The sequence below is a fragment of the Hyla sarda genome, chromosome 8, assembly GCF_029499605.1.
Source record: "Hyla sarda isolate aHylSar1 chromosome 8, aHylSar1.hap1, whole genome shotgun sequence".
In the NCBI taxonomy this organism is placed as follows: Eukaryota; Metazoa; Chordata; class Amphibia; order Anura; family Hylidae; genus Hyla; species Hyla sarda.
In genome coordinates, this window is record NC_079196.1 from 120,055,483 (window position 1) to 120,078,639 (window position 23,157).

At 45.6% G+C, this 23,157-nt stretch overlaps 1 protein-coding gene across 1 annotated transcript in view; it reads left to right on the plus strand.

Annotated features, from left to right (window-relative positions):
* The window catches only part of LOC130284163 (carboxypeptidase O-like), a 148,298-nt gene that overhangs the window by 114,806 nt on the left and 10,335 nt on the right, over positions 1-23,157 (plus strand). Inside the window, exon 8 of the mRNA XM_056534245.1 lies at positions 4,777-4,861. Within this exon, the coding sequence (XP_056390220.1) occupies positions 4,777-4,861 (85 nt within the window). The remainder of the gene's footprint in view (positions 1-4,776; positions 4,862-23,157) is intronic.

Consider the following 23,157-nt stretch of genomic DNA (forward strand, 5'->3'; position numbering starts at 1 on the left):
GGGGTTACAGCGATTTTCCCGCTGCAAGTTTGAGCTGCCGCGCAAAATTTGCTGCATCGCATTCACAAGGGGGGACCTCCAGCTGTTGCAAAACTACAACTCAGTTTGCAGACCACTAATACAGTGGTTCCCAATCTGTGCCCTTCCAGATGTTGCAAAACTACAACTCCCAGTATGCCAAAACTGTCCAGGCATGCTGGGAGTTATAGTTCTTCAACATCTGAAGGGCCAGATGTTACAGAACTACAACTCCCAGCATGCCTGGACAGTAAGGGCATGCTGAGAATGTGTAGTTTTGCAACATCTGGAAGGGCACAGTGGTCTCCAAACTGTGGACCTCCAGATGTGGCAAAACTGCAACTCCCAGCATGCCCAGATGCCAAGGGCTGTCTGGGCATGCTGGGAGTTGTAGTTTACAGGGTCCCATTACAGCAGTGCATGTCGCTTTACGGCGACGTGCATTGCTGTAATGGGCCCGACCGCGGCTGAAGATCTACTCACCTGTCGCCGCCGCCGCCATCTTCCTCGCCGGGATCCGGGTCTTCAGGTACGAGGTAAGTACCGGGGCCGGTCCCCAGCACTCCCCCGTCCCCCGCAGCATCCTCCGGTCTTCCTCCCGTCCTCTCCGGACTTCAAGGGGCAGGGAGGGAGGAAGTAACCGCCCCCCCTCCTGCGATTGGTCGGTTAACTAACTGACAGATCGCAGGGTATAGGAGGAGGCGGCAGGCTTGCCACCTCGCTCCTAGTCTTCAGCATGGTCCTGGCTGTCTGTGACAGCCGGGATCATGCAAAATTACCGGGCGGTCGGGTCCCAGAGACCCGATCAGCCCGGTATCGCCGCAGATCGCAAGGGCGATTTCCCTTGCGATTTGCGGCGATCGCCGACATGGGGGGCCTACATGGCCCCCCTCGGCGTTTGCCCTGGATCCCTGCTGAAGGATTTCAGCAGGGATCCGCTTCCGATCTCCGCCGGGTGAGCGGCGGAGACCAGGAAAAGACATGACGTATGCATACGTCATGGGTCCTTAAGACCCAGGGTGTGATGACGTATGCATACGTCATGGGTCCTGAAGAGGTTAAAAGTAAAAAAAAAGGGAAAAATCCCCTCCCCCAAATAAAAATGAAAATTGTCAGTTTTTCCCATTTTTAATAAACATATTTGGTATTGTTGCGTGCATAAATATCCAAACTATCAAAATATAATGTTAATGATCCCGTACGGTGAATGGCATAAACATAAAAAATTAAAAAATTCCACAAATCCTGCTTTTTGGTCACATTTTATTAAAAAAAAATTAATAAAAAATTATCTAAAAGTTTTATATATGCAAATGTGGTATCTAAAAAAAAGTACAGACGACGGTGCAAAAAAATTAGCCCTCATACCGCCCTATATACGGAAAAATGAAAAAGCTATAGGTGGTCAAAATAGGGCGATTTTAGATTACTGATTTTGTACAAAAAGTTTTAGATTTTTTTTAAGCGGTACAAAAATATAAAAGTATCTAGCCATGGGTATAATTTTAATCGTATTTACCCACAGAATAAAGAAAACCTATAATTTTTACCGTAAAGTGTACAGTGTGAAAACAAAACCCTCCAAAATGTGCAAAATTTTGGTTTTCATTTAAATTTCCTCCCCCCCAAATTTTTTTTTTTTGGGTTCGCCTGTACATTTTATGGTAAAATGAGAGGCTTCATTACAAAGTACAATTGGTCACACAAAAAAACAAGCCCTTATATAGGTCTGTACATGGAAATATAAAGGAGTTATGGATTTTAGAAGGCGAGGAGGAAAAAACGAAAACGCAAAAATAAAATTGGCCTGGTCCTTGAGGTATAAATGGGCTTGGTCATTAAGGGGTTAAATGCTTTTAACTGTTTTGTGCTCTAAAATTGTGTCCAGTTTTGGGTGTGCATCATTGTACAGGGTGGGCCATTTATATGGATACACCTTAATAAAATGGGAATGGTTGGTGATATTAACTTCCTGTTTGTGGCACATTATTATATGTTAGGGGGAAACATTTCCAAGATGGGTGGTGACCATGGCGCCCATTTTGAAGTCGGCCATTTTGAATCCAACTTTAGTTTTTTCAATAGGAAGAGGGTCATGTGACATCAAACTTATTGGGAATTTCACAACAAAAACAATGATGTGCTTGGCTTTAAAGGGGTAGTCCAGTGGTGAAAAACTTATCCCCTATCCTAAGGATAGGGGATAAGTTTGAGATCGCGGGGGGTCCGACCGCTGGGGCCCCCTGCGATCTCTCTGTACGGGGCCCCGGCTCTCCGCCGAGATAGCGGGTGTCGACCCCCGCACGAGGCGGCGGCCGACACGCCCCCTCAATACATCTCTATGGCAGAGCCTGAGATTGCCGAAGGCAGCGCTTCGGCTCTGCCATAGAGTTGTATTGAGGGGGCGTGTTGGCCGCCGCATCGTGCGGAGGTCGACACGCCCCCTTCCCGCGGGCTGTCGGGGCTCCGTACAGGAGATCGCGGGGGGCCCCAGCGGTCGGACCCCTGCGATCTGCAACTTATCCCCTATCCTTAGGATAGGGGATAAGTTGCTCACCACTGAATCACCACTGGACTACTCCTTTAATGTAACTTTATTACAACGTGCCCAACGTGCCAGCTTCAGTGCATAAAGAGGGAAACACATCATCATATTGGCCACTGGACATGAGAAATTGCTACATGATGATGTGTTTCCCTCTTTATGCACTGAAGCTGGCACATTCCCTGAGTTTTTTCAACAAGATGATGCACCACCACATTATGGGTGTCAGGTTCGAGCATTCCTAGATGAACAGTTTCCTGGAAAGTGGATTGGTCGTCGTGGGCCAGTTGAATGGCCCCCAAGGTCTCCCGATCTGACCCCCTTAGACTTTTATCTTTGGGGTCATCTGAAAGCAATTGTCTATGCTGTGCTGCCACGCCCCCTCCCATAGGCTTACATTGAAGGGGCGGAGCGTGACGTCACACGGGGCGGAGCCTTGACATCACAACGCTCCGGCCCCTTGATCGACAGTAATAAGACCCGGAGCGAACACGCTCCGGGGACTGAATTTAACGGGGTGCAGCATGCAAGATCACGGGGGTCCCCAGTGGCGCGACTCCCACGATCAGGCATAAGATGTCTAAGCGCCGGAGTACCCCTGACCTCAACATAATTGAAAATCTATGGATAGACCTTAAAAGAGCAGTGCGTGACAGACAGCCCCGAAATCTCAAAGAACTGGAAGACTTTTGTAAGGAAGAATGGGCAAAGATACCTCAAACAAGAATTGAAATACACTTGGCTGGCTACAAAAAGCGTTTACAAGCTGTGATAATTGCCAAAGGGGGCAGTACAATATATTAACTTGGCAGGGTGCCCAAACTTTTGCAGAAGCCATTTTTTTGTTTTCTGTTATTTTGAAAGTGTAAATGATGGAAATAAAATCTAACTTTTGTTGACATATAATAAGAATGTCTAATCTGTAATTTGATGCCTTTTGGAGATTTTTCCATCTTTCCATTGGCTTCTTTATGCACATTGATACAGCATTTTACCTGGGGTGCCCAAACTTTTGATCCCCACTGTATAGTCTAAGGAGCATGTCTCCTACATTGAGCGCTGACGTGTAAAGTATGCTGTCAAGTCCTACACCCAGCCATAACTAGAGATCGGAAGGGGTCTCAACACTGAACCACCACTGATCCTAACTATTAAAATAGATGTATGCCATGTTAAAAGTTAATTTAGATCACAGTAATGCTTAAAAAATAAAGTACTTTTTAAAAAATGAAACCTTAAACATATATTTTAAATACCAGAAAAATATATAAATAAACCCCTACAATCATACAAAAATCTCTGCCCCTTAGATCAGGAAAAAAAATATTATAGGATTTTTACTTTTCCCCATTCAAATAAAAATAGTTGAACGTTTAAAAAATTACTTTTTTTTGCCCATACAGTTTCATGTACACTCACCATCACTAATCCTACAGCACCATATGATTTATTCCAGCACAGCTGCATGCATGTGTTTTGTTACTATACCTGGGTCACGTGACCAACATTTAGACCACTAGAACATTTAATGGCTTTCTGCGTCTTTCCTGGGTCAGCTGACTTACTGTGAATCACATCACCTCTTAGATGCCTCCTGGTAGCTCGCAGAGGCCCAAAAGGCCCAGAAGTCATCCAGGAAGAAGGGGTTAAAATAAAAACCTCCCTGGGATCAGCTTAACGCTCCGAATCTTACACATACATTCCTAGTTATAGCAGCATTAACAAGATACAAATAAAATTTGATGGTTTTAGACATATAGACAAAGACTTATAAAACTACCTAAGACAAAATGAGTCAACATGGGTTTGCCTATAATAACCAACCATAGCTCAGCTTTTTAATCTGATCTGTGATTGGTTGCTGTGGACATATCAGACACATTTTTGACTCATACAGATTGATCAGTTTAGGCCATAGAGTCGCGTAGAATGCTGGATGTCAAATTTCCCTCCAAATTCTGTGCTTAAGAAACAATTTGAATTTAGAAATGTATATACCTGCGTCATACACGTACCCTTTCCTATTCTTGTAAAGTATACTGTATCTCTTTATGGACTTGAATAGCACCACAGCCTTCATTCTTCTACTCAGTAAAAAAAAAAAAGTGTCCTAACATAAACCTGTCAATTGTCCATGTTTGGTCAATAGAAATCTATATAAATAAATATTTAGTAAAAGGTTACCTCATTTACACTTTTTTTCTTTAAATTAGGAAACAGCTGCTATGAAGTCTGTAGAAAAAATGAAAGAAAAACATGATAATGAATACACAGTGGGGTCTACAGCTATGATATTATGTAAGTACAAATACTACATAACTCTGAAAACTAACAGAGACGAATGATTTTAGCATATAGTTGTTGGCATCAAATAAATATTTGTGAACGTAATAATCTATATTTATATATATATATATATATATATATATATATATATATATATATATATATAAAACTCAATAAATGTTCCAGCATCACGTCCAAACGGCTAAAGATGTTAACATGAAACTTGGCACATATGTTACTTATATGTCTACAGCAAACATAAGATAGGTGATTTAACCCTTACTCACTCCCATTTGCCAGGGGTGGGGTTTTTGTTTAAAGTCCCATACAAGTCTATGGGAAATATATTTTACTGCACAACTACTTCCAAACGGCTGGAGATATTTAGATAACACTTGGTCACATGTTACTTATATGTCCACTTAAAATATAGGATAGTTAATTTAACCCTTAACTACCCCCATTTGTGAGGGTCAGGGTTTTTGTTTAAAGTCCCATGCAAATCAATGGGAAATATATGTTCCCACATAACTTCTGTACGGCTGGACATATTTCAATATCTGGTACACATATTACGGGTCAGGATAGGAGGTCGGGATGGGAGTTCGAGATAGGAGGTCAAGATAGGAGAACAGGATAGTAGCATGGGATAGGAGGTCGGGATAGGAGGTCGAGATATGAGGACGGATTGGAGGTCGGGATAGGAGGTCGGGGATAGGAGGTCATGATTGGAGGTCGAGATAGGAGGACAGGATAGGAGTACGGGATAGGAGGTCGGGATAGGAAGTCAGGATAGGAGGTCGAGATAGGAGGTCGAGATAGGAGGTTGAGATATGAGGACAGGATAGATGGTTGGGATAGGAGGTCGAGATGGGAGGTTGAGATAGGAGGTCGAGATATGAGGATGGGATAGGAGGTCAGGATAGGAGGTCGAGATAGGAGGAGGGGATATGAGGACGGGATATGAGGAAGGGATAGGAGGTATGCATAGGAGGACAGGATAGGAGGTATGGATTGGAGGTCAGGATAGGAGGTCGGGATAGGAGGTCGGGATAGGAGGTGAGGATAGGAGGACGGGATAGGAGGTCGGGATGGGAGGACGTGATAGGAGGTCAGCATAGGAGGACAGGATAGGAGGCCAGGATAGGAGGTCGGGATAGGAGGTCGGGATATTAGGTTGGGATAGGAGGTCAGGATAGGAGGTCAAGATAGGAGGATGGGATAGGAGGACGGATAGGAGGTCGGGATAGGAGGTCGGGATAGGAGGTCGGGATAGGAGGTCAGGATAGGAGGATGGGATAGGAGGACGGGATGGGAGGTTGGGATAGGAGGTTGGGATAGGAGGTCGGGATAGGAGGTCGGGATAGGAGGTCGGGATAGGAGGACGGGATAAGAGGACGGGATAGGATGTCGGGATAGGAGGATGGGATAGGAGGTCGGGATAGGAAGTCGGGATAGGAGGTCGGGATAGGAGGTCGGGATATGGCAACAATATATGAGGACGGGATATAAAGTCAAAAGCTACCTCCTTTGTTTATTTTCCTCCCCAACAAGGATTACGAAGGAAAAACCGGGCAACGCCGGATGCTCAGCTAGTAATATATGTGATTACAATATTAGCACTAAAGGATCATTTTATTGGAGGAAACTGTAAAATTAAACTGCACTATGTTCCTGTACCTCTTGCCTGAATACAAGATGAGTTACGGTTGGGCATACAGGTTCCATACAGCATCATGGGATAGGGGGGTAAAAAGGGAGACAGAGAAAATGGCGCTCTACTAGTGTAGTATATTTAGATGATTGAGGTGTGTGAAAAAAGGCAGAAAAATGGCTCACCTTGTAGTGTTGTGCTAATGGCAGGTACAACTTGGAGTAGCGCTTCAAGTGGGTTGCGGCACGGCCCAGGAGCCACCAATCGTCAGTACTGCTGGCAGCAGCCAGGAATGTTGCTGGAAGCAGGTTGCGGCAACCCACAATTTGAATTTTGGGATCACCTCCGCCAGGGGTTCCCGAAACATTCCTCCAGCTCCATACAGCATCATTCCCCACAATTGCACAGGTTCCATACAGCATCTTGCACACAGGTGTTGCAGCTGAGACTGTAGATCCTGCCCACTCCTAGGTAGAACCTAGCTTGCCGACATTGATTAGAGATGAGTGAGCGGAGCCCGGCAAACCCAGTCTTTCTTAGAACTTTATGGTAAATTAATTGCAGAACTTTGACAGGCTCAGCTCATATAAGCCTGGAATCAGAGCTATTATTAGCAGAAGCCTAATGATGCCTTGTGCCTGAATGAATGAATTAATTAATAAATGAATGAAGGAAGTACTAGAAACACTGAGATGACCTCAGGGTATCCCAGCATACCTTATAGCGACCAGCAAGATCACATGACCCCAGGCTATCCAATCATTGCTTTCATTCTGTAACATCCAGCTGACAGGCCAAGCAGAAGACAGCATAGGGGTTGATTTAGGAGGCTGATACAACCCTATGCACTGCCTTGTGGCCACCATCTTGGATAGAAAGTGAAGAGGCAGCAGGAACTATTGTTCCCAGATCAAGCCTTTATCAATAGAAAGCAAGCTGAGCAGTGGATTGACCTCACACAGTGACCTACTGCCACCTCCATGCATTACTGTGTCTAGTTGGTGCATTACAGATTCCAGCAATGTCACTGCAGAATGAGACCACAAAATCAATCACATTACAAAACAAAGCAAGCTGAGCAGAACAGTGGGCTGACCTATAGTTTAACATAAATACTTAATTATTAATTAACATGTTTGCCTCATGTACCTCCTGATGACGGTTCTTATGCGCTGAAACATGTAGAATATAAAGTGTTTTTAAACGCCTAACCCCCTTTCCTATTACATTCATATTGCTATTGGGGCCAGTAATGGACTTATACTTGGGAAATACCTCCTCTATCAACTTGAATAACCATTGTACACCCAGAGAAACCACCAGTTGATAACCAATATTAGAAAAATAAAAACAATATCTTCATTAGTGTCAATATCATAAAACATGCATAATTGGTGCTCAATAAAAAATACAGACAGGCAATAGCTAGGAGAACACTCAAAAATCACTTGGTAACAAGATATATGCAGAAAGTACTAATATAGCAGTGTGAGGGTATACAAGACTCACACAGAGGGATTGTAGCAGTAAATAGGAGCCACAGTTATTATAGTTATATATGAGCACAATGTAAACATATAATAGATATAGCAGCAAGGAGACTGTGACCAGTAGGACTTTTACAACCACAATAGGCTCTGACCATCAATCACCCATGGATTAGTAAAGTGCAAAAGTACATGTAATAAACCAGCTCATATAAGAATTACTGAAACTCACCCATGCTACGGCAAGAAGTGCTCTCCTAAAACCCACAGTGCCCTTTCGCTCCTTCCTCAGGGAGCTTTTATTGAGCGCCAATTATGTATGTTTTATGATATTGACACTAAAAAAGATATTGGGGGAGATTTATCATTAGGTGTCTATTGAAGACACAGATCTACCCCTTTACACTGCTTGTCTAATTTACACTCTTGCTCAAGGTTTACTAAAGTTGTGCACGTCCTTTGATAAATTTTGTGCAAATATAGAAATGCCCCCCCCCCCCTTGCTCTACCGTGCACTCCTTCTCTGCCTCACACTTCACAGAGCTGGGGCATTTTCCCGCTGTACTCTGCTCAAAGAGCTTCATGTCAGTTTTGTAAAAGTGGGCGTGTCCACGTATATTGCCTGCTTTACATGACATTTTCGAAGGGGTGAGAGTCCAGTTTACATCAAAAATTTCACACCAGCTTTTTGATAGGGTAGAAAGCACAGAAATGGTTGTAATTTTATTGTTTTTGTTTTCTTCTCATTTTATATAAGTGAATGCGGAGGACAGATTTGGCAGATTGCGATGATGAACAGCGTTTTTTTAAATGTCAATAAAAGAGTTAACGAGGACTGTGGGGGAGTGTTTTTTTTTTGTATTTTTTAAAATAACATTTTCAGGCTTAGATTTGGAAGCCGTCTTGTAGACAGAATCCAATACTAAGCCAGGGCTTAGTGTTCGCCCGAAAATCAGCTAGTGTTAAAACATTATTGCTCGCCGGTTTCCACCACCACAGGGGTGCCGGGAAGACCAAGTACCAAAAGGCCAGGAGGGTTAAAAATGGCGTTCCTCGACCTAAGCGGTAACAGGCTGGCATTATTTAGGCTGGGGAGGGCCAGTAACAATGGTCCTCGCCCACCCTGGTAACATCAGGCTGTTGCTGCTTAGTTGGTATCTGGCTGATAATGAGAAAATGGGGGAACCACACACGTTTTTCTTATTTATTTAAAATAATTTAAAAAAAACACATAGGGTTCCCCCTATTTTCAGTATCAGCCAGAATCAAACCAAGCAGCAAAAGCCTGACGTTACCAGTGTGGGCGAGGACCATTGTTACTGGCCCTCCCCAGCCTAAATAACGCCAGCCTGTTACCGCCTAGGCCCAGGAATGCCATTTTGACGCTCCGGGCCTGTTTGTACCGGCTCTTCTCGGCACCACTGTGGCGGTGGGTACCGGGGTAATAATTAGAGGTTAGTGTTAGCTGATTTGGGGGCTAATGCTAAGCCCTGGCATAGTAATGGATTTCGTCTATAAGACGGCTTCCACTACTAAGCCTGAAAATTCAATTAAATAAAAAACACAACACATTGAAAAAAAATTTATTTAAAAAAACACTCCCCCACAGCCCGCGTTAACCATTTTATTGAAATAAAAAAAACTCTGGTCATCATCACAGTCCAACAAATCTGACGTAGTCCTCTGCATTCACATATCTCAAATGAGAAGAAAAGAAAAACAAGAAATATGGGTTAAAACATTTTTTGTACTCTCCCCTGGGGTGTTCATAAACAGGGAGCCTCCAATTGTTGCTAAACTACAACTCCCATCATGGGGGCTGTAGTTAAGCAACAGCTGGAGGCTCCATGTTTGGGAACACACTGCCAGAAAGGCTCTGTTCCCATTATGCAAAACGCATAATGGGAACAGAATCAGGCTTGGAGTGTGTAGCTCGATCTGTCCCTCCGCCCTTGAACTACTACTCCCATCATGAAACAAAGTCTTTCCCATGACGGGAGTAGTTGTAGTACTGCAGCACTGAGGGATGGCACTTGCACATCCACTGGCTGTGGGACTTTTAGGACTACTACTCCCATCATGGACAGACTCTGTCCATGATGAGAGTTATAGTCCAGGGGCTGAGGGGGAAATCGCACCAGATCATTCTCCAGAGACCCAATGCGATCCACATTTATTAACTGTAAAAGCCGGAGGCACATGCAGCTACACTGCACTGCTGCCGGCTCCTGTATACAGTTGTCACATGTCATAATCCCGACCCGGGAGACGGGAGCTCTAATTGGTGAACAGCTATTCACCAATCAGAGCTCCTGTCTCCCGGTGGTGGGGATTATGAATTATGAGAGATGTATACAGGAGCCGGTGAGCAGCGCAGTGTGGCCTCATGTTCCGCTGGCTTTTACAGTTAATAAATGCGGATTGCAGTGGGTCTTTGGAGAATGACCCAGTGCGATCTGCCCCTCAGCATCTGTACTACAACTCCCATCATGGGACCGAGTCTGTCCCATGATGGGAGTAGTTGTAGTACCGCAACACTGAGAGATGGCACTTGCATATCTCCTGGCTGCGAAACTTTTAGGACTACTATTCCCGTCATGGACAGACTCCGTTCATGATGGGACTATAGTCCAGGGGCTGAGGTGCAGCTCGCAGCAGGTCATTTTCCAGAGACCCGCTGCGATCCTCATTTATTAACTGTAAAAGACGGCGGAACATGCGGCTCCATTGCGCTGGCCGCCGGCTCCTGTATACACCGCTCATAATTCATAATCCCCGCCGCCGGGAGACAGGAGCTCTAATTGGTGAATAGCTTTTCACCAATCAGAGCTCCCATCTCCCGGGCGGGGATTATGAAATGTGATACAGTATACAGGAGACGGTGGGCAGCGCAGTGTAGTTGCATGTGCTGCCGGCTTTTACAGTTAATGTGACACAACAAATATATTGGGAATTTTACAAGAAAAACAATGATGTGTTGGTTTTAACGTAACTTTATTCTTTCATGAGTTATTTACAAGTTTCTGACCACTTATAAAATGTGTTCAATGTGCTGCCCATTGTGTTGGATTGTCAATGCAACCCTCTTCTCCCACTCTTCACACACTGATAGCAACACCGCAGGAGAAATTCTAGCACAGGCTTCCAGTATCCGGAGTTTCAGGTGCTGCATATCTCGTATCTTCACAGCATAGACAATTGCCTTCAGATGACCCCAAAGATAAAAGTCTAAGGGGGTCAGATCGGGAGACCTTGGGAGCCATTCAACTGGCCCACAACGACCAATCCACTTTCCAGGAAACTGTTCATCAAGGAATGCTTGGACCTGACACCCATAATGTGGTGGTACGCCATCTTGCTGGAAAAACTCAGGGAACATGCCAGCTTCAGTGCATAAAGAGGGAAACACATCATCATGTAGCAATTAAGCATATCCAGTGGCCTTGAGGTTTCCATTGATGAAGAATGGCCCCACTATCTTTGTACCCCATATACCACACCATACCATCATCAATTTTTGAGTTGCAACAGTCTTGGAGGGATCTATCCAAAGGGGGTTAGTGTCAGACCAATAGCGGTGGTTTTGTTTGTTAACTTCCCCATTCACATAAAAGTTTGCCTCATCACTGAACAAAATCTTCTGTGAAACTGAGGGTCCTGTTCCAATTTTTATTTTGCCCATTCTGCAGCACCTGAAACTACGGATACTGGAAGCCTGTGCTAGCATTTCTCCTGCGGTGTTGCTATCAGTGTGTGTGAAGAGTGGGAGAAGAGGGTTGCATTGACAATCCAACACAATGAGCAGCACATTGAACACATTTTATAAGTGGTCAGAAACTTGTAAATAACTCATGAAAGAATAACGTTACGTTAAAACTAAGCACATTGTTTTTCTTATGAAATTCCCAATATGTTTGATGTGTCACATGACCCTCTTCCTATTGAAAAAACAAAAGTTGGATTCAAAATGGCCGACTTAAAAATGGCCGCCATGGTCACCACCCATCTTGAAAAGTTTCCCCCCTCACATATACTAATGTGCCACAAACAGGAAGTTAATATCACCAACCATTCTCATTTTAAGGTGTATCCATGTAAATGACCCTGTAGATTCCATGTCTGTTTACATTGTAATTATGGATAGTCCATCCGATGTGAAATACATAAAATCATTGGCTAGTTTTTACCATACTTTGTCACTAGCTACTAGCACATTAAAAGTTTAGTTTTAGGAAAGTGATAATAAGGCGATTTTGTGCTTTCAATAACTATTATCTACCTTACCAAATGCAAAAACATGGCACTGTGCCATCTCTGCAAACATAAAATAAGATATGGTCATGGCATGAGTACAGGAATTACATCTCTACATAGGAGCATGGAACATAATTTCAAAGCCTTGTGGGACAGTCAAGATGCTCCACAATTAGAGATGAGCGAACTTTTCAAAAATTCGATTCGGCCGATTCGCCGAATTTTCCCGAAAAGTTTGTTTCGATCCGAATTTGTTTGCGGCGAATCAATATTAAAAAAGGCTATTTCTAGACTACATACAGCCTCTATAAGGGTATAGAACACTTTGCTGTGTCCTAAAACGCATATGGAGTGTGCTAGGGTAGTGAAATAATACTGTTATTCAGAATAGCATGCATATTACCGGCATCGCTCTTAGAATCACTGCCGCACAGCAGCACAATGACAGAGCCTGGTGGTGGCATCAGTGTTCGGAGACCATATAGTGACTGAATGACATAGCGTGGAGGTGTTGGCAGCATGAGGACACCATATAGTGGATGAATGGCACAGCGTGGAGGTGTTGGCCGCATGAGGACACAATATAGTGGCTGAATGGCACAGCGTGGAGGTGTTAGCAGCATGAGGACACCACATAGTGGCTGAATGGCCCAGCGTGGAGGTGTTGGCAGCGTGAGGACACCATATAGTGGCTGAATGGCACAGTGTGGAGGTGTTGGCAGCATGAGGACACCATATAGTGGCTGAATGGCACAGTGTGGAGGTGTTGGCAGCATGAGAACACCATATAGTGGCTGAATGGCACAGTGTGGAGGTGTTGGCAGCATGAGGACACCATATAGTGGCTGAATGGCACAGCGTGGAGGTGTTGGCAGCATGAGGACACCATATAGTGGCTGAATGGCACAGCGTGGAGGTGTTGGCAGCATGAGGACACCATATAGTGGATGAATGGCACAGCGTGGAGGTGTTGGCAGCATGAGGACACCATATAGTGGCTGAATGGCACAGCGTAGAGGTGTTGGCAGCATGAGAACACCATATAGTGGCTGAATGGCACAGCGTGGAGCTGTTGGCAGCATGAGGACACTATATAGTGGCTGAATGGCACAGTGTGGAGGTGTTGGCAGCATGAGGACTCCATATAGTGGCTGAATGGCACAGCGTGGAGGTGTTGGCAGCATGAGGACACCATATAGTGGCTGAATGACACAGCGTGGAGGTGTTGGCAGCAAGAGGAGACCATTTAGTGGCTGAATGACACAGCGTGGAGGTGTTGGCAGCAAGAGGAGACCATTTAGTGGCTGAATGGCACAGTGTGGAGTTGGCTAATGCACTAGTACACTACACACCAGGGCTTCACAATCCCCCCCAAAAAATCAACACAATCTATTACATTTTTGACAAAGATTTCTCATAGGTAGCAACCGCTATCCAAAAATTAGAAATTTTCCAGACCCAGGCCCCACCTCTGCGGCATCAGGAACCCATTTATTGCCTGAAGGACACAGCTTGGAGTTGGCTGATGCACCAGTACACACCCGGGCTTCACAATCCCCTCCAAAAAACAACAACATTTTAGACATTTTTTAAAGAAATACCTTTGTGTAAGAACAAGCGCATATCCAACAGTTCACAGGACGGTGGACCACCCAAAGACATTCTTCTCAAAAATAATAAACCACACAATGTTTGAAATTTTTTTACAAAAACTAATTCAATATGTGTGTGAGCGCATCTGTCTCCTAAAGATCAGATCACCAAAGGACTTTTTTCGCCCAAAATGATGAAGCAGAGTTAATCCCTGTCCATTTTTTTTTCTTTTTTTTTTTCATTAAAAAATCACACGCAGCAAGCGTTCAGTTGTGTAACGATTAGCATTCTGGAAAATTAAATTTTATTACCGATAAAATTATCAGTAAATAAAAAAAAAAACACTACCCAAGAGTGTTTAATTACCCCATACATTACACCAGGAGCAGTCAGGAATAGGCCTCAGCAGTACCCAAGAGGCTTTAATTACCATTGCACGATCAATTGCGAGATCGAGCAATACCAGGTGTGTTATGCCCTCCGATTTCCGGGGCCGCAGGCGCGCTCCACTGAACGGATTAGCGTGTCTCTATCTTTCATCGACCGGTGCTGGTAACCCGCTAACTCCCGGAAAGGTAAGCTGCCGCAAAGCAGATGGTCTCCCCCGGGCATGTTTGGCTCCAGAATTTCCACTACTGCCACACCACACTGACTGCCAACCGTGCTACCGCCTTGCTGACTCAAGGGCAACCTGCAACTCTCTTCTCCCGATGAGGAACTCCTCTTCTGCTGAGAATGAGCAATAACAGGTGTGTTATGTCCTCAGATGTCCGGGGCCGCAGGCGCGCTCCACTGAACGGATTAGGGTGTGTCCATCTTTTTTGGTAGTACCCGCAATCCAAAAATTTTTAATTCCAAGACCCAGGCCCCTCCTCTGTGGCATCAGGAACCCATAGATTGCCTGAAAGACACAGCCTGGAGTTGGCTGATGCACGAGTACACACCCGGGCTTCACAATCCACCCCAAAAAAAAACACAAAATTTTATTGAAATTGTCTGACAAAATACCAGTTTTTTTTAAAAACAAGCGCATATACAGCAGTTCAGAAGACTCTATAATGCAGGATGGTGGACCACCAAAAGACATTTTTGTCAAAAATAATAAACCAAACAATGTTTGAAATTTGGTTAAAAAAATGATTACATGTGTGTAAGCGCCTCTGTCTCCAAAAAATCAGATGACAAAAGGATTCTAATCAACAAAAATGATTAAGCAGAGTTAATCCCTCTCCATCTATTTATTTATTTTTTCATGAAAAAAATCACACGCAACAAGCGTTCTGTTGTGTAACGGTTAGCATTCTGCAAAATTCTATTTTATTACTGATAAAATGATCAGTAAATTTAACAATAACACTACCCAAGAGTGTTTAATTACCCAATACATTGCACCAGGAGCAGTCAGGAGTAGGCCTCAGCAGTACCCAAGAGGCTTTAATAACCCCTTACCTTGCCCAATCAATTGCGAGATCGAGCAATAACAGGTGTGTTATGGCCTCAGATGTCCTGAGCCGCACTAGTGCTCCACTGAACGGATTAGCGTCTCTCTATCTTTCAAGGACAGGTGCATGTTGCACGCTGAAACCAGTTCGTGATAGGGATCTGTGATTGCAATTATTTAACCTTAAAACGAGGAATTACCAGTAAGTGAGGGCCATAAGCTGGCGTTGATTAAGTCCCTGCCCTTTGTACACACCGCCCGTCGCTATAAGCGATTGGATTAGTTAGTGAGTTGGTTAGTGAGGTCCTCGGATTGGCCCAGGCGGGGTAGGAGAAGGCCCTGGCAGAGCGCCGAGAATTTAACGATCATTGTTGAAATTTGCATTAAGCATGTATTTAGCTACTGCTAAACATCCAAAAATGTAAGGCCCAAGGCCAGAGGCACCAGGGAGGCAAGTAGTTCTGGAGCATGCATTTCCAGTACCCAAGAGGTTTTCATAACCCCTTACATTTAAAGATCAATTTTTACATTTGCATTAAGCATGTATTTAGCTACTGCTAAATTTCAAAAAATTATAGGCCAGAGGCCTGAGGCACCAGGGAGGCAAGTAGTTTGTGAAAGACACAGAATGAGTCTGGAGCAGTCATTCGCAGTACCCAAGAGGGTTTCATAACCCCTTACATTTAAAGATCAATGTTGACATTTGCATTAAGCATGTATTTAGCTACTGCTAAACTAAAAAAAAATATAGGCCTTAGGCCAGAAGCATCAGTTTTCTCCATATTAGGAGCATAGTTGTCCCCCATATTAGGCAGCATAGATGTTCCCCAGATTAGGAGCATGCTTGTCCCCCAGATTAGGCAGCATAGATGTCCCCCAGATTAGGCAGCATAGATGTCCACCAGATTAGGAGCTTAGTTGTCCCCCAGATTAGGAGCATAGTTGTCCCCCAGATTAGGCAGCATAGATGTCCCCCAGATTAGGAGCATACTTGTCCCCCAGAGTAGGCAGCATAGATGTCCCCCAGATTAGGAGCATACTTGTCCCCCAGATTAGGCAGCAGAGATGTCCCCCAGATTAGGAGCATAGTTGTCCCCCAGATTAGGCAGCAAAGATGTCACCCAGATTAGGCAGCATAGATGTCCCCCAGATTAGGAGCATAGTTGTCCCCCAGATTAGGCAGCATAGATGTCACCCAGATTAGGCAGCATAGATGTCCCCAGATTAGGAGCATACTTGTCCCCCAGATTAGGCAGCATAGATGTCCCCCAAATTAGGAGCATAGTTGTCCCCCAGATTAGGCAGCATAGATGTCACCCAGATTAGGCAGCATAGATGTTCCCCTAATTAGGAGCATACTTGTCCCCCAGAGTAGGCAGCATAGATGTCCCCCAGATTAGGAGCCTACTTGTCCCCCAGATTAGGCAGCACAAATGTCCCCCAGATTAGGAGCATACTTGTCCCCCAGAGTAGGCAGCATAGATGTCCCCCAGATTAGGAGCATACTTGTCCCCCAGATTAGGCAGCATAGATGTCCCCCAGATTAGGAGCATAGTTGTCCCCCAGATTAGGCAGCATAGATGTCACCCAGATTAGGCAGCATAGATGTCCCCCAAATTAGTAGCATACTTGTCCCCCAGAGTAGGCAGCATAGATGTCCCCCAGATTAGGAGCATACTTGTCCCCCAGATTAGGCATCATAGATGTCCACCAGATTGGGAGCATAGTTGTCCCCCAGATTAGGAGCATGGTTGTCCCCCAGATAAGGAGCATAGTTGTCCCCCAGATTAGGCAGAATAGATGTCACCCAGATTAGGCAGCATAGATGTCCCCCAGATTAGGCAGCATAGATGTCCCCCAGATTAGGAGCATAGTTGTCCCCCAGATTAGGCAGCATAGTTGTCCCCCAACCAGCACGGGCCGGTCAGAGCCAATCAAAGGGCCGTATATGGCAAGCGGGCTGTACAATGCCCAGGTCTGCCCCAGAGGGTTTCATAACCAACCACAATAGAGAAAATTTTGTTGTAGGAGCATGGTCAATCTACTCAGACCCATCCGTTATTGGTGGCTGGAAATCCTGGCTGATCCATCCCTGATTCATCTTGACAAACGTCAGTCTCTCCACATTTTTAGTGGACAGACGAGTTTGCCTTGGGGTGACTATGCCCCCGGCTGCACTAAACACCCGCTCTGATGGCACACTACTGGCCGGGCAGGACAGCTTTTCCAGGGCAAACTCCGCTAGTTGCGGCCATAAATCGAGTTTGGCTGCCCAGAAGTCCAGCGGATCTTCAACGGTTGTTGGCAGGGTCATGTCGAAGTAAGCCACCACCTGTTGGTTCAGGTCCTGCTCCATGTCCACCTGCTGCTGATGAGTAGCTTCACTATGCGGCTGAAGGAAGCTACTTATCATCGACTGTAGACTCAGGCTGCTTCTGATTGAGCCCGTACTTCTCCTGCCACCCCTCCCCTCCCCAGCAGCCGTGGCAGTGGAAGGTGAGCGCAGAGGGCCCCCCCGAGTCAGACCTGCGAGTGGATGGACCATGTGGCCGATAGGCATCGGCCAACCGAATACGTAGAAGCTCCCTGAAGTAGGTCAGTTTGTCCTCCCTCTCAGTGGCTGTAAAAAAGGCCCCAATTCTGGGCCGGTAACGAGGGTCTAATAAGGTGGAGATCGCGCTGACGAATTTTGACAATTCGGGGGTCACTACACAAGCAACTCTGCATGCATCGTGCCATTTGTGACGGTGACTCGCTGGGACTACCTGCCTCCATCTCCCCTGCATACTGCCACGGTGTGTCTGGGTCCTCTGTCTCGCCTCCCTCGTAATAACCCTCCAGCTCCTCTGGCTGCTCCTCCTCTCCTGTCCAATGACCAGAAACACCGGCCATCTCATCCACCGTAAACTGTGCTCCGCTCTGCCCCTTATCAACCTCCTCCAGTTCATCCCCCACAGGACTCATGTAGCCTTCTGATGTAGGCGTAACATCTCCATTGCCGTGACAAGCCATGTTTTCAATCATTTTTTGGCATAAATGTAGGAGTGGAATTACGTCGTTCATGGCGTAATTCGAGCGACTAACATAAAATGTGGCTTCCTCAAAGGGCCTCAGCAAACGGCAGGTGTCACGTATGAGCTGCCACTTGTTCACATTGAAGTTACACAGGGGAGTACTCCTATCTGCTTGTATCATCAAAAAATCCGTGATGGCTTTTCTTTGTTCGTATAGTCTGTCCAACATATGGAGGGTGGAATTCCAATGTGTGGCAACGTCCAAATGAGACTATGTTGTGGGATACCGTTCTGATGCTTCAGCTCAAGCAAAGTGTGCTTGGCGGTGTACGAGTGGCTGAATTGCATGCACAGTTTCTTTGCCATTGTCAGGACATCTTGCAAATGGAGTGAAGACTTGATGAACTTCTTGACAACCAGATTCAACACGTGTGCCATGCAGGGCAAATGGTTCACACTTCCTTGTCGCAGCGCGGCCACAATGTTCTTCCCATTGTCGGTCACCATGGTTCCCATTTCCAGATTTCGTGGAGTAAACCATACTTAAATTTCTTCCCTAATGAACTTCAGCAGTTCCTCCCCTGTGTGACTCCGTTCGCCAAGGCAAACCATGTGAAGGACGGCTTGACACCGCTGTGCCCTACACATGTGGTACGATGAAGGGCCACCGAGATTTGGATGTGCAGTGGAGGCCGAGGACACGGGGGAGGAGGAGGAGGAGGCACACACTGTAAAAGGACCAACTGCCTGGGAGCCAGAGCGTGGAGGAGGAAGCGGTGTGACCTGTCCAAGTTCCTGTTGTGGCTGTGCAGGAGCAACATTTACCCAGTGGGCCGTAAAAGACATGTATTGTCCCTGCCCGTAGTTACAGCTGCACACGTCGGTGCTGCCGTGCACTTTAGAACACACCGAAAGGCTCAAGGACTGGCCCACCTTCTCTTGTACAAACTTATGCAGGGCTGGTACTGCCTTCTTCGCAAATAAATGACGGCTGGGGACTCTCCACCTCGGCTCAGCACAAGTCATCAATTCCCTGAAAGCTGCAGAGTCCACCAGTTGGAAAGAGAGGGACTGCAACACCAGCAACTTGGAAAGGAGCACATTCAACTTCTGTGCCGTTGGATGAGTGGGCGCATACTGTTGTCTCTTGGACATGGCTTCGCTGATCGATTGTTGGCGGAATGGCTGACTACGAGCGGAAGAAGCAGGAGCGCAAGAAGGAGGGTTTGACACAATGCTCCCTTTGGCTGAGCTGGTGGAGCCTTGGCTGGATGACGGAGGGAGCGGATGGCCACTGGGTGATGCGGCAGGCCGGACCACTACCTCGGAGCCATCCCAGGCCGCTTTATGGTGGCGAATCATGTGTTGACGCAGGGACGTGGTGCCGAGATTGGGACCCTGGCCACGCTTCACTTTCTGCCGACAGATTTTGCATGTGACTATGCTAAGGTCCTCCGGATTCTTTATGAAGAACAACCACACCGCAGAGTAGCTGATTTTCCCACCCGCAGTCCGCACTATTTGACTGCTATTGGCGCCGTCTCCAGGAACCCCTGTTCCACTACCTCCCTGAATGGTAGCTTGCCGCGAAGCAGGTGGTCTCCCCCTGGCACGTTTGGCTCCTGAATTTCCACTACTGCCACCACCACGCTGATTGCCAACCATGCTACTGCCTTGCTGCCTCATAGACAAAGAGCAAATCTCTTCTCCTGATGATGATGAAGCCCCGGCTTCTGCACCTGGCTCCCAATTGCAATCGGCTTAATAATCATCAAAAGATGTGTGCACGTCACTGATGTCCTCCTCGTGTTCCACAACAGTGTCTGCCTCAGGACCCTGAACAATTGAAACACCACCTCCCACGTCACTCTCCACATCACTACGTGCCCGCCTTGCGGAGCAAGCGACGCATGTCTCCTCACATTCTTGGCTGCCCATTAGCTGCTGACTGTCCTCTATTGGATCGTCCTCAGTAAATAGTGGAGCTGAACCCAAAGCATGAGATACTTCTTTGGGAGAGGGAACAGCATAGGACAAAGGCAATGGGATTACGGGGACTGCTCCCGGGCCATGCCAACTGAGGGTTGTGTCTGAGGAACCCACCGATTCTTGACTGGAGTTGTGAGATGTCGCTTGTGATGATGGGGATGAGTGTGCAAACCAATTGACGAGGAGAGATGGGTCGATGACACGACCGCTGGGTGTTAACGGGAGCTCAGGCCTGTTGCTGCGACTCCTGCTGCCAACTCTGCCTGACGTATGTAGGCCTCTGCCCCTTCTCTGTGCACGTCCTGGCACTTCCCTGCCTGACATACTTAGTGCGTTTATGAGGGTATAGAACAGCAGCAGGCGATTACTTACGGCTGTCCTTTCAAAGTATATAGGCCCTAGACAGAATAATAGTTACAGTTGTTGTATGTATGCCCTTTGCAATGATGAGCGCACTGGTATGCGTATTTCTACGCAGAAAAAACACTTTTTTTTTAAATACACCAGCAGGTGTATACTAATGTGTGGAATAGCACTGAATTAAGCACTGAGACAGAAATACAGGTACTAAATAGTACACTATTTGGTTGTATGTATGCCCTTTGCAATGATGAGCACACTGTTAAGCGTATTCGTACGCAGGAAAAACTTTTTTTTCTTTAATACACCAGCAGGTGTATAACGTGTGGTATAACACTGAATTTAGCACAGAGACAGAAAAAAAGGTAGTATATGGTACGCTATTTGCTTGTATGTAGGCCATTTGCAATGATAAGGCCACTGAAAAAGGAAAACCTTTTTTTTCTTTATTACACCGGCAGGTGTATAACGTGTGGTATAAGATTTCATCACCGATTTACCTCCATCTCATAATAACACTGTCATCTTGGTCGTTGTAGATCGGTTTTCCAGATGGCTCATTTCATTCCTCTACCAAGTCTTCCTTCTGCCCCGCAGCTGGCAAAGTATTTCTTGTTGCGTGTCTTTCGTTTACATGGTCTTCCTCAGCATATCATTTCGGATCGAGGTGTGCAGTTTGTTTGTAAGTTCTGGTGAGCCCATTGTAACCGTCTGGACATCAATCTGGACTTTTCCTCAGCCTACCACACTCAGTCCAATGGTCAGGTGGAGAGGGTTAATCAAATCCTAGAGACTTATCTTCGGCATTTTGTTTCAGCTCGCCAAGACGATTGGGTTGGCCTTCTCACCTGGGCTGAATTCTCATATAATCATAAGGATTCCGAGTCCATGAAGTCATCCCCCTTTTTTGTTGTCTATGGACTCCATCTCCATCCTCCTCTTCCTCTTCCAGTTTACTCCGGTGTGCCTGCTGTTGATGAGCTAGTCCGTGACTTCTCTACCATCTGGTAACAGACCCGACAGTTGTTATCCCAGGCTTCACATAAACGGTTGGTGCATAAAATGAGAAGGATTGGGCTGGGGGAGAATGTGTGTAAGTGGGTAAGTAACTGGCTCAGTGATAGGAAACAGAGGGTGTTTATTAATGGTACTTATTCTGATTGGGTGACTGTTACTAGTGGTGTACCACAGGGGTCAGTCTTGGGTCCTGTTCTATTTAATATATTTATTAATGACCTTGTAGAGGGTTTGAATAGTAAAGTAGCAATCTTTGCAGATGATACTAAACTCTGTAAAGCGGTAAACACAATAGAGGACAGGGGACTGTTACAAATGTATCTGGATAGGTTGGAGGCTTGGGCTGGGAAGTGGCAGATGAGGTTCAACACTGATTAATGTAAGGTAATGCACATGGGGAAGAAAAATCCGGGCTGGGATTATGTATTAAATGGGAGAACACTCGGGACGACTGATGTGGAAAAGGACTTGGGAGTCTTAGTTAATAGTAAATTTAGCTGTAGTGACCAGTGTCGGGCAGCTGCTGCCAAGTCTAATAAAATCATGGGGTGCATCAATAGGGGCATAGAGGCCCACGACAAGGAAATAATTCTACCGCTGTACAAATCACTAGTCAGACCACACATAGAATACTGTGTACACCAGTGTACAAGAAAGATATAGTAGAGCTGGGGAGGGTTCAAAGACTGGCAACCAGGGTAATACCATGAATGGGAGGACTACAGTACCCAGAAATATTATCAGAATTAGGGTTATTTAGTTTAGAAAAAAGAAGGCTTAGGGGAGACCTAATAACTATGTATAAATATATCAGGGGACAGTTCAGAGATCTTTACCATGATCTATTTATACCCTTCTACTGTGTAGAAGAAGGTTTCTACACCAGCACAGACGGGTGTTCTTTACTGTAAGAGCAGTGAGACTGTGGAATTCTGAACTCATGGTGAACTCTGTAAAATAATTTAAAAGGGGTCTGGATGCATTTTTGGAGAGTAAGAACATTGCTGGTTATGTATATTAGATTTATAGGGACAGAACGTTGATCGAGAGATTTATTCTGACTGCCATATTTGGAGTTGGGAAGGAATTTTTACCTCTATTATGAGGGTTTTTTGCCTTCCTCTGGATGAACTCAGTAGGGACTCATTAAAGGGATATTCCAGGGCAAAACCTTTTTTTTATATATATTAACTGGCTCCGAGTAAGGAAATACCTCATATGTGTATGTCAAGTGTACGGCGGGTGCAGTAGAGGGCTCAGAAGGGAAGGAGCGACAATGGGATTTTGGAGAGTGAGTTTTTCTGAAATGGTTTTTGTGGGGCATGTCGCATTTAGGAAGCCCCTATGGTACCAGAACAGCAAAAAAAAACACATGGAATACTATTTTGGAGACTACACCCCTCAAGGCATGTAACAAGGGGTCCAGTGAGACTTAACACCCCACAGGTGTTTGACGACTTTTTGTTAAAGTTGGATGTGTAAATTATTTATTTATTTTT